The 23,014-nt window shown below is 54.2% G+C and overlaps 7 protein-coding genes across 7 annotated transcripts; 3 read left to right on the top strand and 4 right to left on the bottom strand.

Annotated features, from left to right (window-relative positions):
• Positions 1 to 14: 14 nt before the first annotated feature.
• On the top strand, positions 15 to 863 carry BJX68DRAFT_268428 (uncharacterized protein; the record flags this gene model as incomplete). The annotated part of the gene is made up of 3 exons (XM_071046097.1): positions 15 to 71; positions 134 to 592; positions 708 to 863. 3 exons carry the CDS (start codon positions 15 to 17, stop codon positions 861 to 863), a joined length of 672 nt encoding a protein of 223 aa, XP_070897576.1.
• A 676-nt stretch (positions 864 to 1,539) lies between these two features.
• Positions 1,540 to 2,946, bottom strand: BJX68DRAFT_256291 (uncharacterized protein; the record flags this gene model as incomplete). The annotated part of the gene is made up of 5 exons (XM_071043163.1): positions 1,540 to 1,633; positions 1,676 to 1,804; positions 1,850 to 2,065; positions 2,224 to 2,708; positions 2,773 to 2,946. The coding sequence occupies 5 exons, from the start codon at positions 2,944 to 2,946 to the stop codon at positions 1,540 to 1,542; spliced, it is 1,098 nt and encodes a 365-aa protein (XP_070897575.1).
• Positions 2,947 to 4,178: 1,232 nt separating this feature from the next.
• On the top strand, positions 4,179 to 6,051 carry BJX68DRAFT_268426 (cytochrome P450; the record flags this gene model as incomplete). Its single annotated transcript, XM_071046096.1, has 6 exons — positions 4,179 to 4,422; positions 4,470 to 4,555; positions 4,607 to 5,368; positions 5,450 to 5,551; positions 5,611 to 5,739; positions 5,854 to 6,051. The coding sequence occupies 6 exons, from the start codon at positions 4,179 to 4,181 to the stop codon at positions 6,049 to 6,051; spliced, it is 1,521 nt and encodes a 506-aa protein (XP_070897574.1).
• A 3,018-nt stretch (positions 6,052 to 9,069) lies between these two features.
• BJX68DRAFT_268425 (serine hydrolase-domain-containing protein) lies at positions 9,070 to 10,041 on the bottom strand (the record flags this gene model as incomplete). Its single annotated transcript, XM_071046095.1, has 1 exon — positions 9,070 to 10,041. One exon carries the CDS (start codon positions 10,039 to 10,041, stop codon positions 9,070 to 9,072), a length of 972 nt encoding a protein of 323 aa, XP_070897573.1.
• A 951-nt stretch (positions 10,042 to 10,992) lies between these two features.
• Positions 10,993 to 13,323, top strand: BJX68DRAFT_268424 (transcription factor domain-containing protein; the record flags this gene model as incomplete). The annotated part of the gene is made up of 5 exons (XM_071046094.1): positions 10,993 to 11,200; positions 11,251 to 11,533; positions 11,583 to 12,129; positions 12,224 to 12,886; positions 12,997 to 13,323. 5 exons carry the CDS (start codon positions 10,993 to 10,995, stop codon positions 13,321 to 13,323), a joined length of 2,028 nt encoding a protein of 675 aa, XP_070897572.1.
• A 2,068-nt stretch (positions 13,324 to 15,391) lies between these two features.
• BJX68DRAFT_240246 (uncharacterized protein) lies at positions 15,392 to 18,171 on the bottom strand. Its single transcript, XM_071040659.1, has 4 exons — positions 17,870 to 18,171; positions 17,026 to 17,814; positions 16,710 to 16,972; positions 15,392 to 16,650 (listed from the first exon to the last, which is right to left on the bottom strand). The coding sequence occupies exons 1-4, from the start codon at positions 17,959 to 17,961 to the stop codon at positions 15,854 to 15,856; spliced, it is 1,941 nt and encodes a 646-aa protein (XP_070897571.1). The 5' UTR covers positions 17,962 to 18,171; the 3' UTR covers positions 15,392 to 15,853.
• A 204-nt stretch (positions 18,172 to 18,375) lies between these two features.
• Positions 18,376 to 22,782, bottom strand: BJX68DRAFT_240245 (NACHT domain protein). Its single transcript, XM_071040658.1, has one exon. It carries the CDS (start codon positions 22,760 to 22,762, stop codon positions 18,458 to 18,460), a length of 4,305 nt encoding a protein of 1,434 aa, XP_070897570.1. The 5' UTR covers positions 22,763 to 22,782; the 3' UTR covers positions 18,376 to 18,457.
• Positions 22,783 to 23,014: the final 232 nt, after the last annotated feature.

The following is a 23,014-nucleotide window of genomic DNA, read 5'->3' as shown; positions in this document are numbered from 1 at the left end:
TTAACTTCTTCATAATGCAGCGCCTGCTGGCCAGTGCTCTACTTACGCTCTTCGCCCTGGGAACCTCCGCTGTATGTTCCTTGTTCAAAAGCAAGCACCCCTACCTCCTACAAGTACTAACCATTCACAATAGTATCCCACCGACCCCCTCACCGGTGATCTCGCGACATCCAAATGGGAAGTCTCCCCCTCCCCCGGCGAACCCACGGTACCCTTGAATGGAACTGTTGAACAGGTCTACGCGAAACTCCTCGAGCTCAACCCCAACTACGACGAGGACTGGGCCGGCGTCGACGAGGACGACAACGTGGATGGATACCTTGGCTTTGATCCCGACAATAATACTGACGATAACGCTGAAGACATAGGTACTGACATCGAAGCCAACACTCAAGGCCTTCACGCCCGCACAATGCAACCCCTGCACCCCCGAAAACATCTCTCATGCGAAGCGTCCTTTGACGCCGACCAGTGGCACATCAAGCAAGGGATCAAGTATCTTCGGAAAGTAAAGGGGAACCCGACGCATCTTCCGGGACAGTGTGGGCAGGTCAGCTGTTCGGGGGACTCGGGGATTTATTGGTGTAATTTTGTAAGTATCATTTCCCTCCTTTTCCTTTCAGTCTTGTTCTTGACAGAGCGGGGAATATGGATTGAGAGGGTGGAAGTGCAAGTGCACCGTTGCTAATGAATGAATCTGTTTACAGGACCCGAAGCGCACAAAGGTCTTGCCCTCGTACAATAACATCGCCGATGGCGCGCAAGTTATCCTCGATAACTGTAAGCGCACACAGAATGGGGTGCGGGGAAAACTGGGACATGATGATCTCTGGACGGTTTTTGTGCAGAAGGCGAAGTGTTAGTTTTCTTCAATCTTGCTTGGACACTTAATCGTTCTCGAACTCGGCTCGACTGGCTTTACACCCCTGTATGTGTTGGACGACGTCTGGTCTGAAGTAAGTTACTGCCACTCGGCCGCTAATCTTCTCTTTGCTTTCCTCACTATCCTTGCTTGATGAATGGGCATGCCTAGTGGAGGGTATCACGCTCGCTTATCCTATATTTCATATGTCACTATGATTTTTCCTTGTTTACGACGTCTTCAACTTGCTTACAATGAATTTCTTTTGTTCCCGTACACTCGTTTCCAGTAGTACATGCTGCTTTCCCCATAATAAGTAGTACTCATTATGTTATATGGTGTTATATGGCATGACTCTTGATACTGGGCTCACCGGGAAGAACCCCCTGAGCTGACCTTGACTAGTACCTAGCAGGGTTCCGCGGGGAGTCCCCGGGGCCCCGTGAGTGATAACAATAGTGTTGACATTGGAAATCCCTCAGCATGGTACGCTTGTGTAGTAGCTCTATAGCCCGATAGGCAAGCTTCAGTCGTACGCCCCGCCAGGAGGGTATATCTCCCGTAAGATAGAGATATTCGAATATCCAACGAAGGAGAATCCCATTTTATCTAGCAACCTTTTGGCCAGCCCATACAAAAGAAACCCTAGTAACCTCCTCCCGAATAGCCACGCAGTACTATCCCTTACACTGACTAACATCAACATCAACCGTATTTGTAACCCGAATCTTCGGTCCACTTCCCCTCCCCTCACTCCCACTCCCACTCCCACTCCCACCCCCACCACCCACACCCCCATTGCCACTGGCATACCCATCCCACAGCGCCTCCTGACTAGCACTCCTTACACAATCAACCTCAATCTCCACCGTATTCTCATACAGCTCCGAGCCATGATAAACCTTTCCCTTTTTACTCCTGGCCCTGCTCCCCTTGCCCGATCTCGACAGCGAATCCATCCCAATCCCATTCGATCCATGAGAGTACCCATTCGAATTCTCATACGAGTTCGAGTTCCCATCCCTCGTCGACCGCTGTTCCTTCAGGAACCCGAAGAGCGCGCGCAGGGCCGGTAGCGAGAGCGCGATTATGGCTGCGGACACCTCGGCGCATGTCCAGGCGATTACAGGCGAGAAGTACCAGGTTGCGTCGGATTCGTTGTAGATTGAGACGAGCATGCTTTGCATACGGAGGATGGATGTTCTGTTTTTGGGTACTGTTTGTTAGTGGGTTGGGGGTGTAATATGAGGGGAAGGGAAGGGAAAGGAGGGGATAGGGATTAGGGACATACGCGACAGCACTATAGAGGAAGGAGGTTAGCAACATTCCGCAACATGCGCGATCCAAGAGCGAGGACTCACAAAACCCCAAAGCACAAAATCGCCAACAAGGCCAACTTCCTCGCCATCTTCGCCTGCAACCCCAGTACCATCTTGATCGGGAGTAACAAAATCAACGAATCACACACAATCGTCAACGCGCCCGTGGAGACAAACACAATGCGTGACCCCATACACCGCCCCTGAATTGTCTGATCCCACAGCGCCGCAAGCGGGATACACTGCAGGGCAATGATGAGCGTTTGCGCGAACCAGACGGCCGTAACGAATGCGAACGAGAGGCGCAGGTAGAGGATGAATGGCGGCATGGGATTGAGACGCGCGTAAAAGGCTAGCCCGGAGACGCGGCAGAGCCACAGGTTGAACATGTAGACCATTTGCGTGGTCACGAGCCATTTGTACATGTGCACGAGGGTTTCGGGAGTTTGCAGGAGGGCGGGCAGGTGCCGGCCTGCGCCGTATTTTAGGATCATCATGCAGAGGGCCATTGTTGCCCAGCTGGTTAGCTGCGAGTGAACAGTTAGCGAGAGGAGTAAGCGGGGGAGCGTGGTGAGGTGTGTGGTGTCGTACCTGCGCTGCTACGATGAAGAGGTCATCCCAACCGAGTTCGCGGATCAAAAACCTGCGCGCATACAGCCGGACGCAGACGACGACAAACGAGAGCGCGGTGACTACCGCAACGCCGATGTATGCTGGCATCCTGCGGTCCTCTGCGAGGTACTCGGGCGAGTATTCCGTAGCCATTGTGTTGAACAGACCAATGCTTCAATCGAAGTTTTGTTCATCTCATCGCTCAAAGAGTCATCTTACGGACCTCGACGACAGTCGCTCAAGATAAATGAAACTACAAGACAATCCTCTGCCATTCCTGCCGAGACCTGTCACATCGAGCCTTCCTGCCGAGACGTCTGACAAGCTCTAACGTTGCTCTCCTGTTTACAGTTAGTGCCTTCTGCACGGCTTCCTTTGTTGAAACGCCCGGCAAGGTGGATTAATCGATTAATATGGTGTCGGGGTTGATACGAGGGGGATCCCGAGCTACGCAATGACATTTCGTACCTTTGTTGCATGCGCTACGTCGAGCTGCAAGTGATCATGCGCGATATCGGTTTAGATTGCCGATTCCTGGAAACTATGTGTACGTAGATGTCGGCTCTATATACTTAGACTGTCGCGAACATTAAAAAGACAGTCATAGCGGATGAAGCAGACTGGTCTGCTGTTGAGGCGAGATAGGGGTGCAGACGACATAGCATATGTCAAAATCAAAAGGACGAGGGCTCGGATCCCTGTCAAAGGATTCGGCGGGACCAGGCTGCATGTCTCGGACGGCCTAGAATGGACTCGCCTAACGCTTTTTGGCCGTCGGCCGAAGGGACAAAAGTACGACGTTCAATTGCAGCCAAGCAGCTGCCAGCTGAGGGCAGAGGCATTAAGGTCATTACAGCGTTGTCCAGTACAGGGATGCTGGCACTGTACCGAACCCTAAGCGAGAGTGTCAGGCAATCTAGTGTGAAATCACGTTTCTCACCTGAGATGTTGTGCGACACATACCCCGGATGATCCTGTCAGAGCTTGATCCTCCCGCGGAAACAGCGCCAACCCCCGCTGCCGCAGCTGTCAGAAGTGTCAAATGCCCCAGAGGCGGGTCCAGACCAACCGCGTTTGGGCCGATCAACGCGACTGTTTGGCTTTTAATGAAAGTTCAAGCCCGTTGGACTCGTAGATTTTGTGACTTGTCAACGGCCCGGCGGGTGGGCAAATCAATCCCCCCACTCGCTGCACACGCGCGATGAGGAGTCGAGGACTTTTGTATCGCCTAGTCCAGATAACGCCCGTCCCAGATGATGCTAGTTGCTAGTCGATACCTATCACCTCCCCCTCATTCGCCCCTATTTCTGCTTCTGTTCTTTGTTTGCCAAACTCATGTTGCTCCTTGAAACTGATTGAGAAAGAACCTGAAGCTCAAGCTGACAATGTCTCCATCAACTGCGATGGCTGCAGTTGACATGTCCGATTTACTCTCTTGCCTCAGCGCGCATCGTCTGGGGGTCTTCGTTGCGCTCGCGCTTGTCCTGCGTGTGCTATACAGAAGGTACTGGACGCCGATTAGAGATATCCCAGGGCCATTCTTTGCGTCGTTTGGGAGTCTCTGGAAGGTGTATCATGTGGTGAAGGGCCATACTGAGGAGAAAATCATCAAACTTCACAAGAAACATGGTGCCCTTCCCCACCTTGAGCTTTTTGATAGCCCTCTAATTAGATAGGCTACTTTGTTCGCATTTCGGAGAATGAAGTCAGTGTCTCTCATCCAGATGCCGTCAAGCAGCTCCTCCACGCAAACATTCCAAAGGTACATGCTCCGACAACCCTACATCTCACGGCCGCCAACTGATAACGATAGGGCTCATTCTACTCCATGTTCAGCCTCCCGGACTACCACTACGTAAACCAAATGTCCGAGCTGGACCCTGTGCGCCACATACAGAGAACCCGCAACCTCTCCGCGGGCTTCTCCCTCTCCAACATCGCAAAAACGGAGCCCTACATCGACAACGTCTTGCAACTCTTCATGACGCGTCTCGACCAACTCAGCGCAAATGGCACCCCCGTCGAGTTCCAGGACTGGTTCAGCTTCTTCGCCTTCGACGTCCTCGGCGAAGTCACCTTTTCCAAATCCTTCGGCTTCGTCCACTCGGGCATCGACATCCGGAACGCGATTGCGAATACGGGGTTACTCGTGTACTACATCGCGCTGATGGGTAACTACATCTGGTTCCACTATCTCACGCTCGGCAACCCGCTCTTCTCGCGGCTCGGCCTGCAGCCGAACTCGCATATCTTCGACACGTGTCTGTTGGCCGTCGACGATCGGAAGAAGAACCCCGAGGTCCGGCACGATATGATGCAGCGCTGGATGGATATCCGAGCTGCGCATCCTGAGCGGCTCTCGGAGAAGGATATCTTTGGCGCGGCGGTTGCGAATATTGGGGCCGGGGCTGAGACGATTAGTTCAACTGCGCAGGCGGTTATTTACTACTTGCTTAAGAACCCGGAGTATTTGAAGAGAGTGAGGGACGAGATTGATGATGCGCAAAAGGCGGGCCTGCTGTCTAGGGTTGTGCAGTATAGCGAGGCGGCGAGGTTGCCGTTTTTGCAGGCTTGCGTACGTTCCTCATTTGCGTTTCTGGAACCTCAAGAAGACGTATGAGAAGATCAGGATATATTGACTATTGACCATGTGCAGTTGAAAGAAGCATACCGCTTCCACCCCGGCGTCTGCCACAACCTGCCGCGCGTGGTGCCCAAGGGCGGAATCACCATTGCCGGACGATATTTCCCTGCAGGCGTACGTACCCGCACCAATTATACTCATAGTTACCGTCTTGAATATACTGACAATCCCAGGTAACCCTGAGCGTGCACCCCTGGGTCATCCATCGCACACCCTCGATCTTCGGCGCAGACTGCGAAACCTACAACCCAACTCGCTGGCTCAACGGTGACACGAAGGCTATGGATGCGTTTATGATTCACGTACGTATCCCACACCGACTCTTAACTCTCTTCTACGTTACCCTATTCCCACCTAGCCCCCGACGATCTATATCTGCACGCAGAGTATATGCTAATCCGATGTCATATATCCAGTGGGGCGCTGGCTACAACATGTGTCCCGGGCGAAATCTCGCGCAGTTCGAGCTGTCCAAGGTTCTTACGACCGTGTTGCGTGACTACGACATCGAGCAGATTAATCCCAAGAAAGAGTGGAGGTTTGAGACGAGGTTCCTGGCTGTGCCGTATGGGTGGCCGTGTCGGATTCGGAAACGAGAGGGGCAGGGGGTTTGAAAAAATGGTTAGCATTAGTGGTTAAGCTGCGGAGAATTGAATGGATTTCCAGATTTCGCTGGTTTTGTGATTATCAGAATAACTCGTTAGGTGTCTTCGGTGACTGGTGATAGCCCTGTGTCGAATGTGTTGTCTTTGGTAGAGAGCGAATCTGAACACGCGCCAGCTCCCATTGGCATGATGCCCTAAGACAGACGCTTTTTTACAGGGGTTGCATCGGAAGTGTGCCAGTCACTCGACGCCCAGAGGCAGGCTACGCAATTTCATGATTCTCGAGACGTGAAATATGCACGTTTCCTGGAAGTTACTCCGTTCGACCTTTGAAAAGAAAGTTGGCCTACCTCGCTCCATTTCGTCTAGGGAAGTCGCACCATTTCACTTTGGAAAGGCAGGCCAGTATAAGGCTTGTACAGGGTGGAAATTTGCAAGGGTAAGCAGAAGAATTTCCGACATCCGGCCATGGGCTCTCCTCAAAGTACTCAAGTCAGCGGCTGAATCAGTCTGTCGATCCAAACTCTTAACTTTGTTCAACCCGGTGCTGAACAGACTGCTCCCATTGTTCGCGAACAATATGAACCTCGAGGACGACGTCACTATTCCTTAGAACTCAAGCCTCGTCGTCACCACCGCAACGCGGCCCCGGCTATTGGTAAGATGCAGCGGAGGCTCGCGCCCCTGAGGAATAAGTCAACGAAAATATACTACGTTGCGTCGAAAAGAACAAACCTAAGGTTCCAAAGGTTGCCTCTGTAGATGGGTGGTTTATTATAGACGCATTAGGCTCTTACACTTGCTAGTAGCGCACGTCATGACTTCATTATCTACTTCCGCGAGTACCCGAGATCTGTATTTAGGAAGCCTAAAGGTGCGCCTGCTCTCAACTTCTTTTCCTGACTCGCCGCAACTATTTCTTCTCCTATCGTCGACTTACACGGCGCTAAGATCGATACCTGATTGAGAGGCTGAACCACCTGACAAGGCCGTTTTTGAACAAACCGCAAGAGGAACCTTTCAATTGCGCAAATACTATCTATAGTATAAAGCCAGCTTCGCAGAAGTGTAAGAACCCTTGTACCTACCTTAGCGGCCCAACTTGCATCTAACGAAACAATGCATGTCTCAGCCCAGTCAGTCACAATGACCGAGCGTCAAAACGGAACAGTCAAATGGTTCAACGATGAAAAGGGATATGGCTTTATCAGCCCTGATAGTGGCGCCGATCTATTTGTGCATTTCAGAGCCATTGAAGGATCCGGGTTTCAATCACTTAAAGAGGGCCAACGGGTCTCATTTGAACCAACTGAAGGCGCGAAGGGTATGCAGGCGGATAAAGTTCGGGTAGAGGGGTGAGATGATGGGATGGTAGATTTTCGATTGTCTGGTACTCTGTACGCGCGATATGTAGGAGAACGCACCAAGGATTGACTGTTGGCTACCTGTATCTAGAGCGCCAACTGTTCGCTAATTGCAAATGCTCATACTGTAGACCAGACCCGAGCATACGTCATTTCTCCTCCCCTGGTTAACTCATTGCCATTGGCAATGTAGCCAATGCAAACATCATCTTGCTCTTGATCGATTGATCTTTGTGCCCAAGGAATTGCCTGTTCACAATATTCCAGATGGTTACCGAAATTCAGGCGATTAAGTAATCAAAATCACAGGCGAGGAAGATCGCAGCAATAAGATGGTGTATAGATTGCTTGTTCTCCATGGAACGTGCTCTGCAATCTTCCAAGACGGTTCGTGATGCGTTTGGTGGATATCGGACGGTTTGTCTTGCACATGGACTAATGATATTCTCTCCTAGACTTGTACTTTGGGATATCTATGTCAGTGCGGGTCACAAGAAAGAAAAAACATCTTTTATTGCCAACTCCTTCAGCGGTCCACTAGAGTGGGCATAGAGTCCATCTGAAGTTGAAAACGGGTCCTGGACGGGGATGACGAGACCTTTTCCCAGAGAATCACAAAAAGCCGTGGGATACTACGAATCCAGTCCGGGGAATGCCTATGAAATGTGGCGATTAGGGACCTTTTGAGGACGGTGCCTCTAAAAAAAAAATCTCAGCCCCTCCTCTCGCGACGCGACGATAGTCTCGGGAAACTCAACAATCAATAAAGAGGACCTTGCGTGCACGAAGCAATGAACTTTGTCCGATTCGATTCATCTGGGGCTCACCCGGAGTATCGCCGACCTCCAGGGCTCAATTGCAGGTGTGTCACCGCGATGCCCGATTTCGTACAACATGTCTCCACAGCGTTGCCGATGGTGCAGGGCTTGGATCTCCACCTGTGTATCCCGATCGGATGCCTGCTTTACGATTCAGTCGGCTTTGCTTGCCAACCTTCAGGGGTCGTTCTGGAGTCTCTTCCTCCAGTCTGGTCATTTCATTTATTAGCGAGGGATGGCATATAATGTCTCCTACCAAGAACAGCCATCTTCAACACAGAAGGCCCTGATTCAAAAATAAAGACTAACTTTTCACGGAGTATTTCTACTCCCCGACGGGGCCAACTCCGCTGACCGCCGTTCGAGCTTGGCCGCTCACAGAAAACAATAGACCGCCGGGTGGGTTGGATTATTGCTTTTTCGTTGCCGAATTGTGGATCCCACGATTCACGATCGGGGCAGCGTTGGGCCTGGACTATGGGCTATTGCATAAGCCAAGCCCTGTCGACGCCGATCAGATCGCTGGTGCAGACGGAGTGATTCTTCAGGACGACTCGGCGACGCGAGCTGAACCAGGTGCTTGGGATTTAGGGATGGGATGTATCGAGTTTTGGCACATTAAGCGTTGTGGCGGGATTCTCCAGGATGCATTTGGTAGCAGGGAATTTCTACCAGTATGTACAGTGTTTCTTGAACATTGAAGATGGAGTTGGGCAGCAGCGTGTGAAAAAAAAATCTATCATTACATTCATATCGGTATCCCTGGTAGTGGTATCTAAAACGCGAAAAGCATCTAATCTATAATTCCATTTTCCATCCCAATCCAAACTCCTATACTGAGATAGTCAATACCGAAGAACCCCAACCTCCCGCGCAACCCCCAGCACCTCCTCAACAACAGCCAACACATCGCCACTCCGGATCGGCACGCGATGCTCCCCCTCCCACTCCACCACCCTTGCACTGCCCTCCTCACACCCATACTCCAACAGCTCCCGATGAAGCGGTAACCCCGGATCCTTCGTCCCATGGACATGAATCGTCGGCAGCGTCAGCGTCGCCGGGACGAGACCATAATACGCCATGTCGTCGTCGGGGCTCAGCGAGACCATGGGCGCACGCCCGGCCAGGAGGACCGCGAAGCGGTAGTCGATTTGAAAGTCATACCCGTGCCCCGGGTTATTCTGCTGCCGCAGGAGAAGAGAAGCGGCCATTTTGGCGCCCTGGCTGAATCCCATTATCCCGATGAACGGCCCCGAGGCGCCGAGGGCGTTGTCCGCGTTCATCGCGGCTGTGATGGATGATTCGATCGTTGAGATGACGAGGTGCGATGCGCTGTCCGTGTCGCAGATGGGCACGGGGCCGTTATGTGGGCTTCCGCTCATCCCGTATCCCGGTGGGAACCAGGCGCGGAAGGGACCCCATTTTTCGTAGACGCTTATTACGTCGGGGCCGGGGGTAGTGAGGAAGGGGGCGTCGGCGAAGACGAGGCGGAAGTAGGGCCCTAGTCGAGCGCGGAGGGCCCGGCACTGGCTGCGGAAGATGCGGGCGTTTGTGCCGCCACCGTGGAGGCAGAGGATGCGAGGGAGGGCGAGAGAGGGCTCTTTTGGTGTTGGTTTTTGGGAGGGGGGTGATGGGAAGTAGGAGTGTTGCAAGTGTGAGTTTTGGCGGATTTGTGGGGTTTGTATCGGAGAGGGATATGTTGAGTATGAGGATGATGTGGATGTGGATGAGAAGGTGGAAGTTGACGAGGCAGTTTTCATCCACGGGTTGAGAGCCTGAGGCCATGGAGACCAAGGCTGAAGTGTTTCGAGCATTGTGGAGACGAAGGTGGTATAGATAGTATGGATATGGTAGGGAGAGGGGATGTGAGGATAAAATGGAGCAGGTTCAGGTCCTACCGTGCAGCTCCTGTACCAGGCCTACTTATATGGGAGCCTACTGGAGATTATAAGACAGCCAGATCCAGCACTCGCACGTCGGGTTCATCCTCATCGTGGATCCACAGCGGCAGGAACATGAAGGATCAATACTCTGGACCCTGACTCGGGAGGCCCACGGCATTGCCGGTATCAAGCCCTCTCGGCCTTTCTTTGCGGCGATGATGGCCCAATAGATCCTCGCCTCTGAAGGAATATCTCGCCAGCAGCGGCAGCCACCGCGATAATATCCACCGAACACGCACCGTAGAGACATTGCAGTCAGGCCTCCAGGCCAGGAATCAGAGCTGACGTGTCCCAGCCAGATCCAGCCAGACTCAGCCTCGGACTCCGGACAAACTGTGACGCATTCTCTGCGGGTTTCTTTAGATAGTCCTGAAGGATGCGCCCCAAAGGAGAAAATGTGGATACTCGGGACCCATCGGGCGGTAGTGCAGCTTGGCCGCAAGGCTTATTGAGCTGGCCTGGGTGCTTAATTTGCGCTGAATGCCGTGGTCGAGCCTGCGAAATGACCTGTCAGCCAATCGACCCGTCTTGCCCGCTGAAGGGTTGCCGATGCCGAAATGCAATGGGGAACAGATATTGGTTCTTCAGGCCGGAAGTCGTAGGAGGAGGGGTGGTGTTCGGTGTGATATGGCTTCCTTCGTTGTCTGTTTGTTTTGGCTGCGTGTCCTGTGGCCTATGGGAGGGCAGCGTGTCATGCCAATGTTGAGCCAAGATCTCGTATAAGATCGTGGTAGGCTTGAACGTCATGGCTAGCGTTGGCATTTCATAATCAATTGCTCCTAAGTACCACGCTATACTGTTACTGTCTACAGCTGCCCACACATGCCTCAGGGAGCGGCGACGAAACGGCCTGCTCGGCAGCAGCCCGGCCTCGCCTGTGAAGAGTGTCGACGACGAAAGGCCCGATGTGATCGCGCGCAGCCCCAGTGCGGAGCGTGTATGATGACCGGGCGTGTCTGCATCGTCAATCACAATCGCCATAGACGGGGGCCGAAGAAGGGCCAACTCAAGGCGTTGTATTCCCGACTCGGTACATCAAACCAGCGATACTAGCAGAGACACATACTCACATCATCGCAGAAGTCCTGGAAGAACAGCTGGTCGAGCAGGTCGAGAACCTGCCAGCGAATACAGGCCCTATCCAAGAATCCCATACGCGAACCTCCAGCTCCAGTCAGGCCTCCCTCCCAGACGAAGACCATGATGCTCCTCACGAACTGCCGTCAAGCTCCTCCTTTGAAACCGATCCCATCCTATCATCCCCAACCCGAGACCGCCATCGCCCATCAACATTCCATCCCATCGAACCCATCCCCTTTCACCCTCCAATCCCAGCCCGCCTCGATGTAGTCCACGCCGACCTGTAAGACCTCCCCTCAATCCCAGTCAGCTATCCGCTAACAAATCCCGAGAGATCAGTTATACTTTGACCGCGTGCACCCCATCGCCCCATTCCTTCACCAGCGGCGGTACTTCACCTGGGTAAGCTACGAGACCCCGTCTCTGGCACGCTCATGTCTCCGCTCCGCAATGCGCACCATCGCCGCCGCCATGTCCGCGCAGTTCCGCTCCCTCTCCGAAATCCTATACGCCGAAACCCGCAGCATCCTCGCCCGCCTCGACGGCACCGAGCGCTCGCCACGGTCGCCTTCGCTCGAGCAGATCCAGGCGCTCCTTCTCCTCGCGCATTATGAGCTCCTGCGCATAGATGAGGGGACGGCGATGGTTACGGCAGGGAGGTGTTTTCGGTTGATTCAGTTGGCGAGGTTGGGGGAGGCAGATGCGATTGCAGGTGAGGGAGTCCCGGGGCAGATGGCGGCGGTGGGAAGGAGTGGTACTGGATGGAATGAGGCGTTTGTGGTTGCGGAGGAGAGGAAGAGGACGTTTTGGGTTGCGTATTGCTTTGATCGATTTCTGAGTAGTCGGCGCGAGTGGCCGCTGACGCTTCAGGAGGATGCGGTGGGTTTCCAATGATCTTTTGAGCCATGAGAATGTGTACGGGGTGTACAACACGGGAGGGAGCAATGCTGACACTGCATGCTGCATACTGCAGATCCGCACGCGCCTTCCATACTCGGAACAGACCTTTCAGGCAACGCCCCTCCCCTTCCTGACTCCATCCCATCCAGGACTTCAAGCTTCTCCCCACACGCAAACGCCCTCCCAACCACCAACCCTCCACGAAGCCATAACCTCCAGCGGGCACACAACCCTCCCACCGTTCAGCGAATGCATCGTCCTCGCAACCCTCTACGGCCGCGCAATGACGCTCCAGTGCATGGCGAGTGTCCTGCCATCCTCCGAAACAAGCGTATTCTGGTCCCGCCACAAATTGCTTTCAACGTCGGTTGAAAAGCGCACGCAGCTGCTGGCAAGAAACCTGGCGAGCCCGAATACCCTTGTGGACCCGATGGTTGCGTTTACGCACGTACTTGCGCGCGCAACGGTTGTTTATTTGGGCGAGGTTGCGGACGTTGCTGGGGGCGCAGGAACAGGGACTGGGACTGGGGTTGGCGGCGGAATGGGAACTACCGGAGGAGCTGGAGCGGAATGGAGCGCGTATGGGCCTGGGACGAGGGATATACCGGGCTCTGGAGTCGGAAGCGAAGGGTCAGCGGCTGTATCCTCGGCGCAGAGGCTGACCGCCGCAGCGTACATGCAACGAGCCTTCCAAGCGGCCAGGGAAGTCATCCGGCTTGTTCAGGGGATGAGGCCTGTGAGTTGCTTCAAGGTTCGTTTCTCTCTTCCTCGCTCGTTCTCATTTCCGCGATCCAGTCTAGGTGTATGGATCTCTACTAAGCAAGGCTGATACTAATAAAAAGCCAGGCCCACCCCTTCCTCCCAAATCCAATCTCCCGCGCAGCCGACTTCCTCATTTCACACAGCCGCCTGACAGAGTGGGAATGGGGACGATCGACGAATGAGACACGCCGCGAGGTAGATGAGCTGTTGGGTGTCCTTCGGGATTTGCGGGCTACGAATAATCTGGCGAAAGAGTTGTTGGGCGAGATGGAAGGGGCCCAAGCTCGGATTCAAACGACCGTGGGGATGGCGAATGGCTTGGGGACGGGGGTGCGGAATAATCAACGGGGGGAGACTGCGTATCGCCATGGACGTAGCCATAGTGAGAATATGAGAGGTGGGATATCATAATTTGTAGACTTGATACAAAGGAACAAAGTTTTGGTACGCGGAGTAGAACGTGCTGTACTGACTGTGGAGTGCCATCACTTCCGACCTTGCTAAGCGGTCCAAAATGTATGTATGAGATACGCGATGCAACCCTCCGTCTGTTCTCTGTGGCGAAAGCAAGTAGATCATGCATGTATCGAGTACCTCAACACCCTTGGAAGCCCATAAGAAACCTTACCAGTATGAACTACCATTTCTTACAAGGCTCCTCGCATACAGGCTGAGTTGTTTAATAGGTTGATGTTACTATATATATGGTACTCATCGCGGGATCGACCCCGAAACCGCCAAAGTGAACAAGTCTTTGGACCTAAAAAGAGTCGAAACCAGCAATCGAGGACTGCAAACTGGAAACAGAGATGATACAAGAACATCGGCCATCGCCAGAGACTCCAGAAGGATCCTCGTAATGTTGTGAGTACGGAGTATCAAGCACGACATCAAGCCGCCTTTCGGTGATGCCAAACCCCCACGAGGAAACAAATCAGCATCCCTCAGCCGCACCAAATAATCAAAGACTAATCAAGGACACAACGTGACCAAAACCCGCTAATTAATTCCGCGGCCAGAGTTCGAGTCATAGCACACAAAGACGCAAGGGCCGTGATGGATAAGGGGCCAAGAGGTTTCTATGGCTCAAAGAAGAGAGCGATCGTACCATAACATGCGAATCCGAGACCGACAAGGTATTGAAACATGAGATCTTGATACTGGAGAGAGAGAGAGACCAGGGAAGGCCAACGAGGCACCTGACGCCACAAAAACCCGGTAAATAATTCCGGGACCAAACGTTGAGTCATTGACAGATCGATAGGCAGATCCAAGACCTAAAAGGGGTAAGTAAGGGGCTCCAACAACACGAGCAAGCGAGCGGTCAGACCGCAATGACCAAGTTCGAGATCCTCTCAGACGTGATCTCGACAGTACCCATTCTTAAGAAAATTTCTGCCATAGCGCGATCTAAGTCGGCGACTCGACATGAAGTCGCCGGACGACGTTGTATGTACTTAGACGAGGTTGCGGTGCGTTGGCGAGATGAATCGGATCTTTTGGTTGGTCCCGGGCTCTTTCTTTGTTGCGATAGTCACACTCCCAATTAGGACTACCAAGGAGCGCAGCAATACGAGTCAGGGAGACTGCAGCGTGGGGGGTGCGCTACAGGAGTCACCGAAAGCCTTTGGCGCCAGAAACGTACCAATTGATCGAAATAATCCTCTCTGAAACCGAGCAACGAGCACTCAGGGACGAGCACCGGGACCTGTAGATAAGGATTGTCATCGAACCGAACCGTATCCACAGCGAGATACTCCTTATGCCCTCTGATACTCCGTCCTCAACAGAGGATTACTCGCTTTCAAATCCATCGCCACAATCTCGACGACAACAACCTTGCCCAAACCCAACCAAGATCATTGTAAGCGATGACCAAGAACAAAGACATCTCAATATTCGCCAAAGGAGGCAACCATCGCCCCCTGCAAGGTCGCCCGGAGCTGGAGCTCCACCGCTCCGTCGCGCAACCGGAAAAGGACTCCGAAAGCCGCGCGCCGACCCACCGGGACGCACTGCACCGGAGTTTCCCTGCCCGGCAATCAATCGACAGTGATTTCGATGGTTCCGGGATGGCATTCCAAGAGAGTGGATTCCCGTACCAACTTGAGATTTCCGGATCCGACAGACTGGGTTGGAGATCTGAAGCATTGTTGCGCGGATACTTGGATTTGAATGCGAATTGCAATTGATATGAGCTACAGCTGGGAGTATGTCCTGTTCTGAGCACTTGGCGCTCAGCAGCGTGACCAACAGTTTGTCCAAGACGCCGAAGTTTGAAAGAAGTCCGCTAGCTGTGGCCTGCCTGAGACGACCCCGTCCAATGTACACTCAGTATGTGGACTCGGACCTCGATTGGTCTGGGTCCTTCCTGTCTTGGTAGTCCGTTCTCAGCTGCTGAGCTAGGGGATCTCGTCTGATACCCAGCGAATAGAGTCTCTGCAATCGTCCTAGGAATATGACACGTAATATAAACGAATCAAAGGGGGAAATGAACTGTCCGGACTTATATTGACGCGAGCAAAACAGACTAAATGACAAACGGACTGACTCAGTGACGAATTGACTAACTAATAGGAGATCGATTATGGGGGTATTGGTAAGGACTGGACTAGATTAGTGGGTATAAATATAAGAAAGGAGGCCGCTCGTCACTAGACTCTTCGATGTGAAGCCACAAATTGAAACGAAACAGTTTGAGAGTCGGCAAAGTCGAGGTGAAAAGAGCCGAGATGAGAGAAAGATGCAAGAATCAGAGAATGTGCTGCGCATCGACAATGCTCCTCCCAAGCTTTAACGCGGAATCCTTGAAAATAATGTTTGACTGACTGGTTCCGCGCTTTGCCGTGCCGTTGACGACTTTTCCCCAGTTTCAACGCGAAACTTTGCATCGAACATGATATGCTTCAACTGACTCGCAGTCTGATTGTGATGATGGCACTCAAGGAGGAGGCGGCATATGCCCCTGCGCCCCGAAATTCACCGACGACAGCGTCTGCAACCACGCCTCATTCCCATACGCAAGGCTATCCACAAGCTCACTATTCATCCCCCACTGCGACGGCAGGCTCTGCGCAACACTGTGCTGCGACGAGCTACTCTCCGCCTGGCCCCCGCTCCCACTCCCACTCCCTGGCCCTCCGATACCAAGACCACCACCAACAGGAACACCACCAGCGCCAGCCCACGCCGCCGCGCTCGCACCGGGCGACTCATCCGAGTCATCACCGACAAGCTGCTCCCTCAGCCACGCGCGGATAAGCTGCGAGAGTCCTGCAACGCGTCCCCAGAAATAATCCCGCTCCCCCGTGCGCAGCGCCGCCTCCGCAACCTGATCCACGCGCAGACCGACACTCTCAACAATCTCTAGCAGGCTAATCGTCTGCGTAACGACCTCGGGGTTCCACTGCGGATCCGTGTACGTCGACAGGCGGTACAGATTGACGAGCGCGCGCGCGAACTGCGTCCACAGGACCATGGGTGTGTGCGGGTAGTCGGTGGGTGGGAGGCGGTAGAAGGTTTCTACCCAGGATTGGATGGAGGAGAGGGTGCCGCGCATGCATTCGATTTTCTCCCAGCTTGAGGCGGCTGTTGTTTGGATGGATGGGGGTGTTGTTGTTGCCCCTGCGGGTGTTGCGGGGGTTGGAGATGTGGTTGGTGTGTCGAGGGAGCCCTGGGGCACGAAGGCGCTGGTGTGGATGCCCAGTTCGATGTAGTGGAAGTGCAGGATGAGGAGGTCTGTATTCCAGCCTGGTCAGTCTCTCCCTCTCACTTTCGTATCACTCTGAGAAGCGTACCTTTATTCGGATGTACAACGGGCAACGAATTTCGCAGCGTATCCAGCTGCGCCCGCCACGAATTCAGGAACATGGCAATGGGAAACGGGCCCTGGTGCTCGTCTCGCGCTTGCGTAGCGCGCTGTCCCAGTAACTGCAGGCGCACCAGCAGAGTCAACGACTGGTCATTCGGATGCTCGGGGTTCGCCTCGATGTTCTTGAGATACCCCTCCATCTGCGATGTCCAGCGCATCGGGTCCATTTGCGTGAAGTACGTGGAGTAGCTGGGGTCGTCAGTAACACACATCTTGCTGGTGAGGGATGGGAAGCAACTTACATGGAGCATAACAAGAAACAACCTAGCGCCCCGCGCTGCTCCTCCATGGAGCGATGGTCTGGATTCTCGAGCCCCGTGCGGATCGTCCTGCCACCAAGCAGGGTAATAACATGGCTATCCGGCGGCATACGCTTATTCAAATGCATATCGTACGCGATGGACAGCGCAATCTCCATCAGCCGCGATATCGTAGGACTCATATGCAGGAACTGATCATAGCTCCACGCCGCATACGTCAGTACCCCCAGAAGCAAATCAATACTCGACCGATTCTCAACGACCGTCGCCTGCGCGAGGATCGTCTTGAACTGGTGCGCGCGCACGCGCTTCTCGCTGAATGACCGCGTCGTCACAGCGCAGATCGCCTGCCACAGGAACGGGCGCTCCGTCTGTAGGTACTGCGCGGAGACCGTAGGTGGTAGATAGATGAACGGGCAGAAGCGTAGCATGTGGTCGCGGAAGAGGGCGAGGACTTCGTCCGGATTGCGCAGGTCGTCCGGGGGCAGTGGGTAGGCCGAGGGGAGGCCCGAGGGGGGCGGCATGAGGGTTTCGGAGGGGGAGGGGTGGCCGTGCTGCATTAGGGCGGAGGAGGCCAGTGTGGTTTGCGGCGTCGCGGGGGCTCCAGCGGGACCGGCAGCAGCACCGGGCGGGGGCATGCGCGACTGGATCAAGGCGAGGAGGCTCTCGTATTTGGACTCGAGCTGCGCAAGGCGCATACTCTGCGTGCGAGAGGAATTGCGCCGACGGACCGAGTCGGAGGGGCTACACTGTTTTTTCAGGCGATGGCATCTGCACAGCGGGTGAGGAGGTGTTGCTTAGAGGGGGCAGCACCAACAGTACGCACCTCTCACAGCCGCCGTCCGGCCGACCGACGCACTTGCATTTTGCCTTGAAGCAGTTGCTGCAGGCGAGGCCGTAGGGCCCTCGTCCATCCATGGTGGAGTCTTTAAAGGGAGGCAAAGGGGGGTTCTCTGGGGGGGTCTCTGCTGTCCGGGTGGGTTCGCAACGGTCGCACGGAAACGGAGGCCGATGCCTGCCAGGGGTCGCGCCTGGTCGCTCTCCGCAGGCTGCCGGTGCTCACTGGTCAGGAGATAAACTCCAGCAGCGAGTGAGCAATAGGAATCGCTAATATAGCATTTAAAGGACCCTTGGATAGGATATCTCCCCCCTTGACCGTCGTCGAGGTGAACAAAGAACTCCTGGCGAGGGGTTGTCACGTGCCTCGCTCTGCTGTCCCCCCATAAGCCGCTGACTAACCATTTATGCTGTGCAATGTGCTTTGTGCACCTTGAAAAAGTGATGAGTCTGTGATTACATAACTCAATTTGTCTCAGAAACCAATCAGTTCTACTTATTCATATTGCTCGGTTGGTGGCTGTCACATCCGAATCACATTCTCTTTGAGTCTAGATCTCCTCTCCTGCCACGTCCGTCACGTCTGGAAGAAGGCTGCCCACCGTGTCCTTTGAGGCTCCGGCAAGACTCGCATACACCAGGCGGACAACCCCCCCTCAAACTCAAAGTCATTCGTCTTCCACTTATCTGCAAGTCTGTCCTTCCACTCCTCCACCCATATCACTTGCCTCTCCCCCTCCGCCGAGATAAGCGGCACCATCCCCTCGTCTACGACCTCCGACGGGCGGACCAACCCTCCAGTGAAACAGAATTCGTGCTCGGAAATGCAGGTAGTCAAAGGCACCGACGGGTGATCCGCGGACTGCAGCTCAGTGTAGCACCGGCGGCACAGCGTCGTATACGGACACGCGCGACAAAAGTACCAGAAGTGGATATAGGAAATGCCTTCCCGACAGCTGGAACATTCGCTCAGGTCGTCGGCGAGCTTCCACGTCTTTGACTCGAGAACGTCTCCAACATCAAAGGTTCCTTCATTGTTGCTATCCCCCCACGTTTCCGATACTCCACCTGCAGCATCCTCGTTGGCCTTTTGAGGCCCCATGGGTTCAGTGAGGAGACCGAGAAAGCGCTCCTGAGACGCCTTGATCCAATACAATGCTGCCTCGCGGTCGGCATCGCTGTCCGGGTCTGCCACAAACGTTCTGAACAGACTCTTGAACGCGTCCTCATCATTTCCAATGTCATCGTCGGATAGCAAGGCAATGCAATGTTTAACCCGCCAGCGGAGAACGTCCCGAGCATTTGCGATATCTCCCTGCTTACGAAGCCAAGCCGAGATAATCAAGCAAGTCTCGTCTATCTGTTCGTCTGAACCCAGTGTCATGGGACAGCGTTCACACGGAGAGATGGCTGGATGCTCGAGGCACACGGTCACCAACTGACCTGCTGCTCGTGCTTGAGGATACTTGATGTCCCAGCGAGGGAAGTCTCCATTGCCAGTGGCAATTAGAACCTGGCACCACCCGTCGAGACCAACATTCACCCGACCTTTGCTGAACAGGACTGTTGCCATCAGATACTTGTAAATCGGAATATCTTCTCGCCTCCGCTCTAGAGTATCGATTTTTTCCAGGATGGCGACAACACGATCAAGGTGCTCACCATCATTGGGAGTGAGCACGTATTGAAGGAGACGGTAAGTCGTGCGAGTTATGTAGGTCAGCTGTTTAAATAGAAAGTCCGCAAGGTCCTTGTAAAAATACTGTTCTGTCCGCTCAACCTCGTAGAATTCAGATGCACGATCCAACACTGGTCGGAGACGTTGCGGCTGGTGTAGTTCAAGGAAGATGTTGAAGAAGCTTTCGAAATCGGTGGACCACCAGCTGTCCCGTTTAATCGCTAGATCCCATGCCTTGTTCGCTGTTTCAACCGCATCCTGTGTCCGCTTCGCGCGGTATTTCAGTCGCGCAGCATTTAGCAGGTGGGAAACACTATCACTAGGAACTGCCTCTGACCTCTCAGCATCAGTGACGAGCGACTCGGATATTTCATGGTGCTCTAGCGCCTCTACGTGTCTTCCGATCTCGGCGCACGCGCGGCCCAGGTCTCTATGTATGACAAAGAGTGACGGCGGATCAAAGGTGGGCGTCTTCTCTTGCTCGGCCAGGGCAAACCGGAAGCTTGCCCGAGCTTCTGCGTAATGAGAGTTCAGCAGCAGTCCTTGAGCCACTCTTGCATGCCAGAGAGGCGTTTGCTCATGCCCGTGAAGCTCAGCGACTGCCAGAATCGCTGGAGCATCACGGGAACGTCGCACCGGAACCGTGATTTCATGTTCGCGGCTGCCCGCGTCCTTCGAGTACTCACTCACCATATCGTTGTAGAATGCCAACAGCGCTGGGATCGTAGCAGGTGACCCGTCACCGTCTGTGATTTGCTGCGGCTCAAGCCAGAGTCGATACCAGTATTCGGCCATGTGGGAGAAGAGCACTGTAAAAGGACACACATCGCTGGCTATTTTTGAAGCGTGGGCGTGCTCCTGGAAGGCTTGTTTTGTCTCTGGGAGCAGCCACTGCAGGGCCATCTCCGCCCGCTTGTTTACAAGCTCGCGGTCTGTGAGATCAAGCCAGAACTCGCCTAATTTGGATATGTCCGAGGTGGCGTAAAAGCAATACTGGGTGAAGTTCCTGATGAACATGTTTTCCAAAAACCAGCGGCTACATTCCTCTTTCGTAAAGAGGTCATCGACGAGGGCTGAAATCTTCCCGTGTAATTTGCCAGCCTTCTCTGGGTTCGCCTCCTTCAAATGCGTCGGCAGGAAGTTCTGGGCATACTCCCGCAGAGGGTCTGTCCATTTTTCGGTTGTGGGTGTGCGGTCTTCACGAAGCGCGTAGAAGAACGCATAGAGAAAGTTGACTTGGGCTTGATCCACGTTGACGCCAACGGGCCCTGAATGCTGGCTCGATCTGAAGAATTCGTAGAAGGAACTGTGTCGTAGTACGACGACGTTGACACCTTCGGTGGAGAAAGATTCGGCATCCTCGTCGGCCCGGAGCAGGAACAGGGAAGAGTATATCGTTCGAAGATCATCCTCCAGGTTCAATACCTCCTCCTTGAAGATGATTTCGAGAATGAGCTCGAGTTGCGTCACTGTCAGAGGCTTCTGCGCGAGTGTCACAAAGGACAGCACGATGTTCAGCTGGTCGATCTGGGTCGCGCCTTCCCCTTCGGATTCTTCGCCGCCAGACATCTCGTCCGCGACCGAGAGCTCACGGCCAAGACGTTGCAGCTCCTGAGTGAGCATCGCACTGATCCCACGAGGCATTGTCTTGATTCCTTTGCGAATCTGTTCTTTTGTCCGACATCGCAGCACGGATTTGATGACGAGATTCGCCCATTCCCAAAGCCCTTCGGCCTCCCGACTGATCTCCTTCACGATCTCCTCTTGGAAGTCCGGAGAGCCGCGGAACAGCTTGGTCTTTTGTAGTCTGTCAGCTACGTATCCGTGCAGGTCGTCCTTGTTCTGGTTATTGCCGACCTCGACCTCATCGATCCAGGCCAGCGAGTGCTCGTCGAGTAGGCCCCTCAACGAGTCTCTGCTCAGCATCACAACGCGCAGCGGTGGTCGACTCATGTCCTCTTCCGAGAAGGTCTTTTCGAGGAGACTGCACAGGATCTCTTGTTCCTCGGGTTCGGCCTCGTCGATACCGTCGATAACAAGACACGTCCCCTGCGCTGGAACCTCGGCCAGATAGTCCAGCAAAAGCTTTCGCCAGACAGCATAACTGTTCTCAACGTCCTCTTTTAGACAGAATTCTTCTGCATGCGCCGCAAAGTCCTCACGCTGCGCCACGACTTGCCACGCCAGCGTCCGCAGGGCCTTGTTGAGCGAGCGCAGATCGACGTCGTTGTTCCTGCAGAAGAAGGATGCAACCACGGGCGCAGGGCCCGCAGACAACTCCCCCTTGGAGAGCTCGGTGATAATCTTCGACGCCAGAAACGACTTGCCCACTCCGGGGCCTCCGTGAAGCCACAGGATCGGTTCAGACCCCTCCCACCAAGATCGAAGCCGTTCCTCAACCCAGGCACCCGACCCTGGAATCCGACTCTCGTTGATGGACGAGAAGATCTGACTCGACCCAGGGACCGGACTCAGCGCCGCCTTGACCCTCTGCAATCTCTCCCGATCGTTCCTTCGATTTTCCCTCTCCAGCAGCTCCTCTGTGTTCTTCAGCGCCTGGTTCGTTAGCTTCAAGCCATGGGCCGAAACCATCATGTGCTCCTGACTAGTCAACTCTTCCAGCTCTCCAAGCAGCCGGCCAACCTCTCCATCCTCCAAAAATGTACTCTTCGCCCACTGCGTCAACCGCGCCTTGAACGAACCGCGGCTCACAAGTTTCTGGCTTGCCGCACAGACGCGCAGAAAGTTGACCAAGACCTTTACAATAATTACCTTCATCCCCTCGCTCAGCGGTACGCCCCTGTACGATTCCAGCCGCAGCGCAAAGTGACCCAGCTTGCGAAACATGGCCGTGATCATGTCGAACGCTTCGCTCACCTTCCGCACCCCGCGCACGAGAAGGAGCATTGCGCTCATGATCGTCGAGGCCGGAGGGAACGAGGTGACCGCGATAAGACCGCCCCACGTCTCGAAAGGAGCGATAACGGTCTGCATGGCGTGCAATAAGGGTCGTCGCTTCATTCGAAAGTCTTGGAAATTGTCCTTCTCATTCTCCAGGTGTCGTGAGAGATCTTCTGGCCCGCGCAGCTCGGAGAGCTCGCCCGCCACCAGCGGCGTCCCTGTCTCCTTCGCATAATCGGTGCATGCCGCGTGCCACAGGGCAGACAGCTTATCATCGGAGGGGCTATTTTCAGTCATAGCCATGGTGGTGAACTAACTTGCTGGACGAAGAAAGAGGATGAAGTTCGAATTGCCCCGCGGCGACCCCTCATTTCGCTTCTCGTTTCCAGCTCAGCCGCACCACACGTCTCTGTTTCGGGTTAGCTGCGACGTCTGTCGATACACTGAGTACTTCGTGCATGCGTCTGATTAGCCGCAATCCATGTCCGACTCCACTGGGCTGAAATTGGCTAAATGAAAATGGCTTTGTTCAAGCCGCTCCCGCAAGCCCGCACC

The sequence above is a fragment of the Aspergillus pseudodeflectus genome, assembly GCF_044049435.1.
Source record: "Aspergillus pseudodeflectus strain CBS 756.74 chromosome Unknown BJX68scaffold_30, whole genome shotgun sequence".
In the NCBI taxonomy this organism is placed as follows: Eukaryota; Fungi; Ascomycota; class Eurotiomycetes; order Eurotiales; family Aspergillaceae; genus Aspergillus; species Aspergillus pseudodeflectus.
This window is presented reverse-complemented; position numbering and strand designations above follow the sequence as displayed.

Coding starts and splice junctions, on each gene's coding strand:
- BJX68DRAFT_240246 (XM_071040659.1), bottom strand. CDS start 17,961: ATGGATGGACGAGGGCCCTACGGCCTCGCCTGCAGCAACTGCTTCAAG. Junction 17,815..17,869: donor CCGGACGGCGGCTGTGAGAG/GTGCGTACTGTT, acceptor CCCGCTGTGCAG/ATGCCATCGCCTGAAAAAAC. Junction 16,651..16,709: donor CGTTGTACATCCGAATAAAG/GTACGCTTCTCA, acceptor GCTGGAATACAG/ACCTCCTCATCCTGCACTTC.
- BJX68DRAFT_240245 (XM_071040658.1), bottom strand. CDS start 22,762: ATGGCTATGACTGAAAATAGCCCCTCCGATGATAAGCTGTCTGCCCTG.